Source organism: Pelophylax lessonae (assembly GCF_965119305.1).
Source record: "Pelophylax lessonae genome assembly, chromosome: 3".
NCBI classification, from domain to species: domain Eukaryota; kingdom Metazoa; phylum Chordata; class Amphibia; order Anura; family Ranidae; genus Pelophylax; species Pelophylax lessonae.
In genome coordinates this window covers 464,207,853-464,221,127 of record NC_138770.1, presented here as the reverse complement: position 1 = coordinate 464,221,127, position 13,275 = coordinate 464,207,853, and the positions used below count along the sequence as shown (strand labels likewise).

Sequence of the window (13,275 nt, the reverse complement as noted above, 5' to 3'; positions counted from 1 at the left end):
ATCATATCTCAAAGAAATAAGCAATTTTAACATTTGCTGATACCTGATCCCAACACTAGCTGTATATTTCAAACTAAACCTACATTTCCTGAGAACATTTAGCATATCTATAAATACACTTTGGAGACAAAAAAATCATCAAACTTCATATGTAATAGTTTGTTTAAAATATATCTCTGAAAAGTTCGATAGATGCCTCTCCTTCCCTGGTAAAAGTAAAGCCTGGTGCACATGTTAATTTTTTTTTTTTTCGTTCAACCCAGCGGGCTAAACAAAAAAAAAAAAAAAAACTGAGAGGTTGCCGTACTAACTATGGATTGTTAGTACAGCAATCTCCCCACCTGTGCTATTGTGTTCTGACAGAGAATGCCCCCCCCTCCCGCCAAAACACACCGGTCATCGCTCACAGCAATTGGCTGCATGTGCTGATCAGATGCCAATTGGTTGCTGGTTTTCCAGGATGCTTGTTCTAAAAAGTCGGTCCTGAGATTGGCTTCTGTCAGACAAGCAGCTGTACACATGGGCCGAAAGTCAGCCGGTTTCTACTGTAATGGCTGATTTTGGCATATATTTGGCCCGTGTGTATGGGTCTTAACTGTCACCTTCATGATCTGTGTTGATACTATACAGCCACTAGCAGAAAATATTGTCTATTGTGAGGTCTGGCAATGGACATTACATTGTCGTGTATTAAATGAACACTGTGACTTTTAGCCATCATTGATCTGGAAAGAACAAAATAATATAAATAAATTAGCAATTAAAAATAATGCAAGAATTAATGTCTTGAAAGTGTTTTTCTATTATTTAAATAAAGTATGGCTATCTGTGGCTCTGTATCTGCTATGTATATTAAGGGGCCTTTGGAGGGCTTTGTGTACTGTTTCTTTATTTTTTTTTTTTTAAGAAGCTAGCAAAGAATGTCATATGCTGGTTTTTTAAACGTATTTGTTTTTCTTTGTAAATTCCAATTTTGTTGTAGCACATCCTACAGCAAGAATAAAAAAAATGCATATAGTCCGCCTCAAAATACATATCAGACCCTTTAAGTCTCATGAAAAGAAAAAAAAAACAGCTTCCTTTACAAAACAATTAGTGCATTTTTGTAGTGGAAAATATTTTATTTCAAAAGCTAAACCAGGTAAATTTTAGTTAAGGTATGTTAAACTGATTTTGCTGTATGTCATTTTTACTTGTTGAATCCTGGCGAATTTCCACCAGTTTGGGTTGACTTACCAGATTGTGATGACTCTTGATAATGAATTCTGGCCATTTTTAGGGCTAATAGGAAAGCGATTGTAAAAAAAAAAAAGTGCAAAGGGAACTGGATACTGCCATGGGGGACATGTATCAATGCAAAAAAAAAAAAATGTGTGTGTGCGTATATATATATATACAATGTGTAGAAATATTGTACAGTGGCTTGCAAGTATGTAAGCATCTTGGCTAGGCTGCAGTATAAGAGGAAGGAAGTGTATTATTTCAAATGAAATAAAAGTATATCAATTCCTGTGTTCCAGCTTTAGGTTTGCAGCGTATTCTGATGCTCTGGCACTGGTAAAGTACCGTATTTTCCAGCGTATAAGACGACTGGGCGTATAAGACGACCCCCCTAATTTTCAAGTTAAAACATAGGTTTTGGGTTATACTCGCCATATAAGACTACCCCCCTTCCGAAGCAAGGCAATACCACCTATTTCTCATAGATCTCCAAGGTACCCTAGTACTGTAATACATGTAATGTCTCATAATATCTCCAAGATACCCTAAGTATTACCAGTAGATGTAATCTCAAGACGCTGGCTGTGCGGGAATCCTGGGTATACCAGTACAGGATTCCCACACAGCCAGCGTTTTGAGAGATTACATCTACCAGTAATCCTTATACTTAGGTTACCTTGGAGATATTATACTCGGCGTATAAGACGACCCCCCATGTTTGGGGGATTTTTTTGAGGTTCAAAAGTAGTCTCATACGCCAGAAAATACAGTACCATGCAATTTTTCCACAGCTGGACCCCAACTGCAAAATTTGTAAGGTTTTCTGGATCCTGTGTTACACTATGAGGATAGCAGTCAGGGTGTGCCTAGGGTCCTAATAGACCACAGGCACCTCTGGGCACACAGATTAAAATGTTAAATGGGCTGGTAGGATATCAAGATGATCACATTTGGCCTTGATTCACTGCTGCGGTGCAGACACTGCGTGTAATTCGCACAGGAATCGCAGCTCATTCCTGTGCAAATTACATGCTGTGTCTCTGGGGTGCAACTGGAGCCATGGATTTGGATGGCTTTAATCACACTGCATTTGCACCAAACTGGTGCAGGACCCTTTTTTGTCCGCACCAGAATTGGATCGCATGGGTGTTTACACCTATGCAATCTGATTCTGTAAATTTGGCTGTGTTTTTTGCAAACTGATTGCGGGGTGTCATTAACTTAACAAACACAATCAATTCGCATGAACAGGTTTGCGATTTAGATGCGATGCGGAATTCGCTGTGAATTCGCACAGCATCTAGTGTGAACCTAGGCTTAGACGAGCAGAATGAAAAAAATTTGTTTAGTTTCAGGTAAATTATGTTTCTAATTTAATTTTGTTAAATTATGTCATTTTAATTTTTTTATTTATTTATTTCTAGCAACTACATCATCTTCATAGATGTACATCATCTCTCCTTGTATACTAATAGAAAAAGAGAAAATTATAGAAGATGCAAACACCATTTCAATCAATCCCCTCTCATGCTCACCATCTCTCTCCCCCCCCCCCCCCCCATATCCCACCCCTGTTGCCATTAGTCTTTGTTGCCTTTACCTAATTACTTCTCCTCAGCCTTCCATCATTTCCTCAATATAACTTCTATTTTTTTTTTAACTCTCTCCAAGTCCCCCAGATTTTTTCATGTCTATCTAATCCCTCTTTATCTTTATGACTTAAGTATTCAATTTCTTGTATGAATTCCTCTCTCCTAAACCACTCTTTGATTGTTGGGGCCTCAGGTTCCTGCCATTTCTTTGGTGTTGCTCCTTTAGCTGCCACTAGCAGACTGGGGGATCAATGTCTTTCTATATTGTTTAATTGATTCTTTTACATTATGGAATAAACACACCCATGGATCGTCTTTGATCTCAACTCCTACTATATCTTTCATTAGCTGCCAAATCTTTTGCCAATATTCCACTATCTTTGGGCATTCCCACCATATATGGGTCATTGTATCGCTCTGGGAACAACCCCCCCCCCAACACAAAGGGGATTTTTTTTCGGTGTTTATATGGATAGCCAGAAACACTGTTAAATTGTGTATCTTCTGAATACTAGCTTTAATATTCATTTCTATTTTGCTTTTGAGTGAAAATTGTTTAGGTGTGGCGGGTGCTGCACATCACTCCCGGCCATGCCAAGCTGACCGAGGTTCTCACTGAAGATACAGAGTGCCTACCAGCAGCTGCGTGGGAATTTCCCCCCTCCCTCTCCTCCTCTCACTCTGCAGTGAGTGAGAGGAATTCCCAGACACTCAGTACCCTCCCCTGTTTCTCATTTGCAGAAAGCTAGCCAATCCAGGGAGGACTGAAGAACTGCAAAGAACTCTGGGACATGTAGTTCCCAACACAGGTGGCTCCATTCTAACCACTGGGGACAGGACTACACACACCAGCATTCTCTGGCAAGAAAGGAATGAAGGACACCCATTTTGTCTGCTGAGGAGAATTCAGTTACCAAGAGGCAGGAGAAGAGACTGGACCCAGGGGAGAGGTGTTGCCACCCGGGTCAGTCCACCGCCTTGTTTTAGGCATCCACGGCCAGTTGCGGACATCCAGCCTGAGAGAGGGGGATCCCAGATGCATATCCTGGCGTACCTGCACCGACGGCTGTGAAGCATTCCAGTGCAAGGTGACTAGTCGGGTTACCAGAAGAGCCTGCCTATTCCAGGACGTTCATTTGGGCCTTGACCGCAGGATTGGTGAGAGCGCCAATGGCTTGCCCATCTGCAGGAAACAAGGACACTGCACACAGACAGAGTTACTTCACTTTGTCCTCACTTGCCAGAACCTGGGTCCTTTTGAAGCCCTGTTAAGCAGTCACAGTGTCTGCCTTGCTATCAGGATACTGTCAGCATACCACAGTTACACTTTGCCAAGCAGGAGTTCTAAGTGCACCAACTAAAGTGGCTATCTGAAGATACAAGGCCTCAACCTTCTTCCAAGGGACTGAAGTTACTGGTGCCATACGGGCACGCGCACACACATACTCAGGGCTCTGCATATGTAGTGTGTGTGCACGGTAGTCTGACTTGGGAGTTAAGCCACTAAGCACTGAATTAGTTACAGTGTTTGCAGTTGGGCCTGTGGTGTCAGGGGATAGAAGAGAGAAGTCTGACATAGAAGAAAGTCATTCTTCTGCTCTCCTGCTGCCTGGACTCATAGCGCCAATTTAGGTAGAGGAAACCAAGCTTGTGCAGGGTTATTATATTGTGGTTCATTGTTGTTTAAGTGCTTGCCTCTGCTTCTGGGGGTAATTTATTGTTGTGGAATCCCCTAGAAGCAGCCTGATATAATACATCAAGTTTTATTACTTTTAATATCAGTGATTGTTCTTCAGCAAATTCATTCAAGAATACACTGTTGCTGTCTGTTATTTTTACACTTTATAGTAAAGACATTTCTGTGTTTTATCATAACGTGCGTGTTTTCATTGGTCTTTCTACTTACACTATTGCCAGGTGTGCCAGAGGGTCGGAGATTGTTCTTAGGGTTGAGAGGCTGAGTGCGGAACCCGTTTTACTTAAGCAGCTCCTGCGGGGGTGGCGCTACATAGGTGATGCTAATTTCCAGTTGATGAGAAAAGTTGCTATATAATGAATGTGATCAGAACCTGATTTTCATGCTTGCCCTACCTGATGATCTTAATAGATTCAAAACATTGTTATTTTTGTTATTTTGATGTCTCCGTGATGAGTTTTTACTCTCTTAATAAATAAACAAGGTGCTGCAGATTGGATTTTTTCTGGTTTTCTTTATACTGGAGTCTGGGTGATCTCCACTGCCTGCTCTGCATCTGAAGAATCAAGTTACAGTCCTGACCTGTCTGTGTAATAAATATATATATATATATATATATATATATATATATATATATATATATATATATATATATATATATATATAATATAATCATATTAATAAAAAAAAGCAATAACAAATAAGTCAAATCTGAACCTCATTCCTAGTCATCATTCACGTTCAGCTATGTTCAAACTCTTGCACTTTCCATGTATTTTACATAGAGAAATGCAATTTTACTGTACATCTTGCAATAAAAAGACACTGCTTTATATGCTGTACATGTGGTGTTATAGGAGCAACAATCATATACCTGAGCAGATGACACTTGCATCTTCATAGTGTCCACAGTTATGGGAGCCCCATCCACGATGATTACATTGGTAAAGGTATTGCTCATTTCCAACACAACGCACATCATCAAGATGAATACTCCCATTACCCGGTCCAAAATGAGCATTAATTAGAGCTGCAACGCCAGACCCACATTTCAACTGTCGACATACAACATGAGCATTATCGATGTTCCATATGTCATCACATACTGTTCCCCACTCTATTCCATTATATATTTCCACACGTCCAGCACATCTGTCCAAGCCACCAACCAGTCGAATAGGGTACATTTCTAAACAAGACAAGATATTTTAGGTTTACATATATTGCAACGTGTATCACGTGTTTTCAGTGAGCACATACAGTATTTTAAATTATTATTACTGTGTACCTTGAAGATCTTTATATGATTTGTGGATCACTTCTGGGGTGTGGCTAAGCAGCTGCTGTCAGGCATTCAGGAGGTGACCCAGCCTGTTTTATTTTTCTGGACAGCAATGTACACTGAGGCTAATGAACTGCAACTGCGAGCCAAGTGTTAGACATGTGTGATAAAGTGCTGTAAATTAAGAATGCTTTCAGAAATAGAAGTGCTAATAGTTTATTTTTATCAATTAACAAAATGAGTAAAAAAAAAATAAATGAACAGAAGTCCAAATCAAAACAATATTAGATGTGACCACACCTTGCCTTCAAAACAGCATCAATTCTTCTACGTATACCTGCACACAGTTTTTGAAGGAACTCAGCAGGTAGGTTGCTCCAAACATCTTGGAGAACCAAGCACAGATCCTCTGTGGATGTGGGCTGCCTCAAATCCTTCTGTTTCTTCATGTAATCCCAGACAGACTTGATGACGTTGAGACCAGGGCCCTATGGGAGTCAAACTATCACTTCAAGGACTCCTTGTTCTTTACTCTGAAGATAGTGCATGGTGTGCTTTAATGCTGAGAAATACAGGCAGATAATTATCATACCATACCATCAAGGAGGCATGTGATTGGCCCTAAACTTATTCTGCAGCAAGACAATGACCCCAAGCATACAGCCAATGTCATTAGAACTATCTTCAGAGTAAAGCCCCGTACACACGTACCGATTGTCGGCCGCAAATATTCGGCCGCCGACCGATCAGCCGATTGTAGGCTTGTTAGTATGATGCTTCTGACAGCCGACAGCGCATTTTCGGCCGAACAGAATCTGTCGTGCAGGCATTAAAATTTTTGTAGGCCAACACCAGAATGGCCGATTGTTCGCCAGTCAGTACAGATTTCGGCCGACAGACAGCAGATTTGCAAGACTGGGCATGTTCAGAAAAGAAAAAAAAACACGGAAAGTCAACCATCACATGACATCACTTCTGCAGTCGGCTGTTGTTGGCCGACAAAAGTCGTGTGCAGTCTTTTGCACTTTTCAGCGGACAGGACAGCCCTGGACAAAAGACGGGCTGATCGTTCGGCCGACGATCGGTACGTGTGTGCGGGGCTTTAAGATAACAAAGAGTCCTGGAAGTGATGATTTGACCCCCACAGAGCCCTCATTCAAATATCATTGAGTCTGTCTATGATTACATGAAGAGACAGAAGGATTTGAGCCAGCCTAAAGCCCCGTACACATGCACAGATTGTTGGCCAACCGATCGGCCGTCTTTTGTCCGGTGTTGTTTGTTGGTTGAAATGTGCTCTAGACTTGCACTGGACTTTTGTTGGCCAACAAACACCAACTTCAGAAGTGATGCCATGTGATGGTTTACTTTCCGTGTGATTTTTCTTCTCTGAGTCTTGCTCATCTGATTTTTGTCTGCCGAAATCTGTACTGACTGAGGAACAATCGGCCATTCTTTGTTGGCCAACAAAAATTTTATAGCATGCACACCAGATTTATTTCAGCCGAAAATTCGCAGTTGGTTGTCAGAAGCATCATACTAACAAGCCTACAATCGGCAGATCGGACATTGGCCAACAATTTACGGCCAACAATCTGTGCGTGTGTACGGGGCTTTAATCCATAAGAGATCTGCGGTCAGTTCTCAAAGATGTTTGGAACAACCTACCTGCCCAGTAGAATTGATGCTGTTTTGAAGGCAAGGGTAGTCACACCAATATTGATTAGATTTGGATTTCTCCTCTGTTTATTTACTTTTTTTTATTAAAAAAATAAACCATGGACATTTCTATTTCTGAAAGCATTCCTAATTTACAGCATTTTTTTACAGCAATTTTTCACACTTGCCTAAAACGTTTGCACAGTACTGTGTATATACAGTATGTATATTTTTAGTTTTGGTTCCTTTCCCTAGTCTGTTGACATAGCACTGCGAGAGAGAGGAGACGTTTTGTGTCACACGCTGCAGCTCTGGCAAGGGTATCAGTGGATCATGTTTGAGGCTGATGAAGGATTGCGTTCTTTTAGTTTTAATTTCTACATCTAAATTAAGTGATTCATTTTTCTAGTCTGGGCACTTCCCCACTGACATTGTTTTCTCGTTTGAGGTTACCTGCATCCCCTTGTGTATGGTCTAAAGAGACAATTGCAAAGATTTTAACTCTGAAAGTGGACATTGTACACACTGTGGAGATTTATACATTGAGACACCTAAACATGGTAAGCATATAAAGGTTTTTTGCTGATATGCTTTCCCTTTTATCTGCTGTTCTGGTGAGAGCTGTCTTGGTTACAATAGTCACCAGAGAAAATCACTGAATTGTGGGGGGGGGGGGGGTTGGGTTAGAAAATATTTATTTTTTTTCAAAGCTTCATAGTTGTGGTTTTATTTTTTTTTGCCTTCCTTTAGATCAACTGTAAGTATACAATTGTGTATATAGTGATTTTTCTATTTATTTATTTTTTTCTCCAATTGCTTGAGCTAGATGGACTACATAACTATGAAAATAGGTGGCGAATCCCTCCAGCGAGCACACAGACACCAATATAAAAATTATACCAACCCTTCTGTGCAAAACTAAGCTTAAATATGCTTTAAAATATCATTCTAGTAGTTAGTCTCATGCAACAAAACACTGCTATTGACATAAGCTGCTTCGGGGCACAGAAATCCACAGTGAATTTCAAATTTTAAACTATGGATTTTAATGACAAGAAAACTGTCCTTAACTTTCGTGGAAAACCATATACTGTATATATTGGCATTAACATCTAAAATTACTAATTCATGCATGCCATTTACAGTATGTATATATGAATTATTATTACCTGGAGGTGTTGAAGGTGTCGTTGTGTAACCTGCATATATTAAGAAAGGGAAAAAAAATTTCATCTGGAGGTGTCATACCTTAACATCAGTAAATAAAAAGAGAAATCTATTTAATATTATTAAAAATAAATACAATACTGTCTTTCAACTGCCTATCATAAAATTGAACAATTGTTACTAGTATATGTTCAGAGTTACACCAGTTTTTGCTCATATTTGTATACTTTTCAGGCCTTAGATGCAGTTTTTATAAGAAGGATTTGTCCCCTTTGAAGATGTTGTGCTTTAGAGTCATAGAACATCGAATCACTGTGGATTTAAATTTTTTTTTTTTTGTTTTTTTACACTACTGTATGTAGAGCAACCAACATATTGTGGGACTCTAAATCCAGAAACAACCCCATTAATCCAAAAGACACCATAAAAATAATATATATAGTTGGTAAGTTGAATAAAGCCACCAGCCCTTACAGTTCAATCTGAGTGTGTGTAAAACACTTCCATTTTTAACATCCCTGTACATAGTGTTTTACTAAGAAACACATCTAGAAACTTTTTGAATATATCTACACTCTCCGCTGACACCGCCAACTGTGGAAGGGAGTCCCACACCCGTACCACTCTAAGAGCAAAGAACCCTCAACACAGTTCAAGACTGAACCGCTTTTCCTCCAATTTCACTGTGTGGCCACATGTCTTCTTTAGAGACCTGCACTAAGTTTCCTCTCAACGCTATAGTAATCATTTAAAAATTTGTATATTGTGACCATATCCCCTCTTAAGCATCTTTACTCCAGGGAGAATAAGTTTAATGTTTGTAGTTGTCCTCACAACTGAGGTCCTCCAGCCCCTTTTTAGCTTTGTTGGCTTCTCTGGACTCTCTCTAGCTCAAGCACAACCTTCCTGAGGACATGAATAGAGGAACAGAACTGGACTGCATACTGAAGATATGGACAAAGGAGAGTTTTGTATAGAGGTAAAATTGTAGTTTTATCTCTTGAATAAATACTATTTTTAATGCATGTTCTCCTGGCCTTGCTTACTGCAGCTTGGCAACGCATGCTATTGCTAAGTCTGTGATCCACAAGAACCCCCAGATCCTTTTCTTTGCTCGATTCCCCCAGGGGTTCTCCCTCTTGCATGTAATTTGCTTTCACATTTTTAGCTTCTAAGTGCATTACTTTACATTGCTCTAGATTGAGCTTCATTTACGATTTAGCTGCCCACCTCTCGATTTTCTTGAGGTCTTCTTGTAAAGTTTTTATATAAAGAGCAAGTATCGGTATATAAAAATGTGAATGCAAAACAAAATAGATATCTGAGCCTATATCTACTCACAGTATATAAATGAACCTAATACTGCAGGAAAAATAAGTACATATATATATATATATATATATATGTGTATATATATATATATATATATATATATATATATATATATATATATATAATCTACACATACATACATATACACAGTACAGGGAATTTTTGTTTTTGTAAAGTTTACTTTTGAGATTATGAAATGTATGTTCACAATGTCCTTCCATTCATTTTTATAGTGGATCAGTTTTAAGTTGCATTTGTATTACACATTTAGAAAAGGTATGGTTTCCGTAACATTCTGACACCAAAAACTCAATTTGTTTTCTACATTTTCAGGTAAGAACACAGCTGTTATTTCACTTGGAAGCCTTTAGTTAACGAATTGTTTCACAAAATATTAATAATATTTAATCTGTTACCTGCTGGAAATGATGAAAAAACAGCACGAAATCCAGACATTTCAACAGAACTATCACTTCTAAATTCAATGCTGATGAAATTAGATGATGAGGAGTATCTGTAGTAAGTATAGTTTGAAGGATAACAAAGCGTTGCTAAAAGTGTAGCATTTTGGCGATGTCCATCATACACCTTCACCCAGTCAAATATACAGTTATTCGATGCTTCTAATCTAATAATAAAACACAGAATAGAAGTGAATGCTGGCCCATACAAACGTAAGACAAAGAACAAACTAAAACGAAAGGCTGCTATAAATATAAAGAGACCAGTATAAAGCAGGTCAAACTTGCTATTTTACTGTTTTTTTTATTTATTTATTTATTTTTTTAATGAATTATCAGTTCCAACCAGATTTAGAGGTCCTAACAATAAATATATTAAATCTATTTAGTGGATAGATTTTTAAATTTAAAAGCACAGTCCCAACATTGTTTTCTCTAAAAATGCTGCAAATATTTTATGCCACCCTACATCTGCCTTATTATATTATTTTTAGTAGCTGGGAAAGCACCGTTCCTCAGTGTGACTTTTTCTTTTTATTCGGTTTTTATCTGTGTTATAATTTAGATCCACAGCATGATTTCCCATGTCAATCCTTTATACACTTGAGTCAGGCAACTAGGCAAGACTAAATGACAAAATTATTTGAAATTTGGCAAAGAAATATTGTTGTCTAAGTTTATAAACCTGTCACTATGAAAACTTACATTTTATTTAAGTGTATGACTAGCTAAACCTTTTTCTTGTTTTGGATAGATTAGGAAAGGGTTCAATCCTTTATCAAGTTGGGTTTTACAACCTGTGTCCCACTGGGAGGTTTCACTTCAATTTCTGTCCTGGAGGTTCAACAGGAAGGAGATGAAACTACCCTTATGTAAAATAAATTCTTATCAAAAGCCTAGTACACACCTTGTACAGCTCCAGCTGGAGAATCTGTACTAACAATCCGATGTTAGTACAGCAATCTCCTCCGCTAAGCTGACAGGGCCCCGGTCAGCCAATGGCTGAGAGCGCTGATCAGGAGTCGGTCAGCTGCTGGTTCTCCAGCATGGAATTTCAACAGAAGCTGGCTTTGATCGGACCAGCTGCCATACACACGGGCCGAATGTCTTTTATTGAACCGGCCAATATTGCCAGACATATGAGCATTTATTTTCCATTGGACGATCTGTACCTCTTGTTGTAGTGGCAAGGTGGGCAATAGAACAGAGAATCTCCCCGGTGGGGATACAAACAGGAATAAAAAAGAAACCCTCATCACTCAATCCAGAACTGTCAAATTAAGGTTTTTCTTTACATATACTTTAACTTGTCAAATATCCAGTTCAAATTCTTTATTAGGTTTAAACGCATGATTGCCAGTGTAGCTTCTGCAGTCTTTGTGAGTGTGTGGGATGGCTTTTCTTTTTCTTTAACAAGTAAAAAACTGTCCATATTATATTTACTTAAAGGAGAAGTATGATAAAATAAAACCAAAATGAAGGCACTTGGTCCAAAAAAAAACAAAAAAAATATATCTGCTGCCCTAGGGTTTTAAAAGTGTAAAACTGATAAATAGGTGTAAGAGTGACAGGTGTAAGGGCGCTGATATAAATACTAAAATAGCTGATATGTGAATAATTGAAAAAACACTTGCAATAACTATAGATATGAACCATTAAAACTCAAGGTAATAAAGTGCATGTGCTCAGCAGTGATACATATATGCATGAATCAGATAAATAAATATATCCCAAAATGCAGGTGCAAATGTGTACAAATCACGCAACAAATCGCATCTAATAGTATATAATATCAACTTAAATTAAAGTGTAAATGTGTGACACTAATAGTCAAAATGTTATGACTCAATAGTAACAAATGTGAATAAATCAAATGTGATATTATTAAAGTGCTAAAAGGTGCTCTCATGAACCAAAGTCCATATAGTGATTGTAGAGGTGGACAAAAATATATTGTAGGTGAGCTATATTCATCCAGTGTACTCAATCAGTGATCCGGTGATCCAGTGAGCAGATGGTGAACAATATGTATGTGCTCTCCAGAAAGAAGTGGGTCTCACATACCCTGCAGGCTTTGAATAGTAAATGAATGACTTTCAATCCTCCTCCATCAACCACTTTCCATAAATATTGGGTATGGCATTCATATGGCTCCGGGGGAAAACATACACCACTTATCTCTCTGCAAATAGTGCTCCAGAAACTGGTATATGATCCCTAAACAGCAGTCTCAATGGAGGGATATAGGAGACAGGAAGCCCAGGATAGTGTAATAACGTTTAATACATGAAAATCTAATAATAAAAAAATGGGGTGTTTACATATTCAGGTGCTTTCCTAGCACCAAAAAAAAGGCTGTTAGATATTACAGACCGCCGCTGATCCTGTCTTCCGGCAGGTATAACTTCAGAGATGTCCAGGAGTCAATGGAGGCGATAGCGTGCGTGCCGCACTGCGCTCCACCACCGGTAGGGGGCGTTTACGGGTCAATAGTTCAGGCTTAGACCATAATGCATTTCGCAGTATGTGCCTCTTCAGGAAGTCAGAATTTTGGGATCTATTTATTTATCTGATTCATGCATATATGTATCACTGCTGAGCACATGCACTTTATTACCTTGAGTTTTAATGGTTCATATCTATAGTTATTGAAAGGGGAAGTATGGTTAAAGGAGAAGTATGGTCAAAGCTCTTTTGGCCACACTTCTCATGTCACAATGATGCAGAACTAAGTGACTGTGACCCAGATTCTGCTGACAGAACTAAAGGCCGTTGTTGGCTGACATCACCGAGCTGGTCCAGGCTCTGCAGGGATCCTGACAATAATGTTGAGATCCATCCAGATGCCTGAATGGCAGCTGGCTC

At 38.9% G+C, this 13,275-nt stretch overlaps 1 protein-coding gene across 1 annotated transcript in view; it reads right to left on the bottom strand.

Moving 5' to 3' along the window:
* LOC309551829 (scavenger receptor cysteine-rich domain-containing protein DMBT1-like) overlaps positions 1 to 13,275 on the bottom strand; it is a gene marked incomplete at both ends in the record, with an annotated part of 214,327 nt that overhangs the window by 55,873 nt on the left and 145,179 nt on the right. Inside the window, one exon of the mRNA XM_082252526.1 lies at positions 10,366 to 10,577. Within this exon, the coding sequence (XP_082108652.1) occupies positions 10,366 to 10,577 (212 nt within the window). The remainder of the gene's footprint in view (positions 1 to 10,365; positions 10,578 to 13,275) is intronic.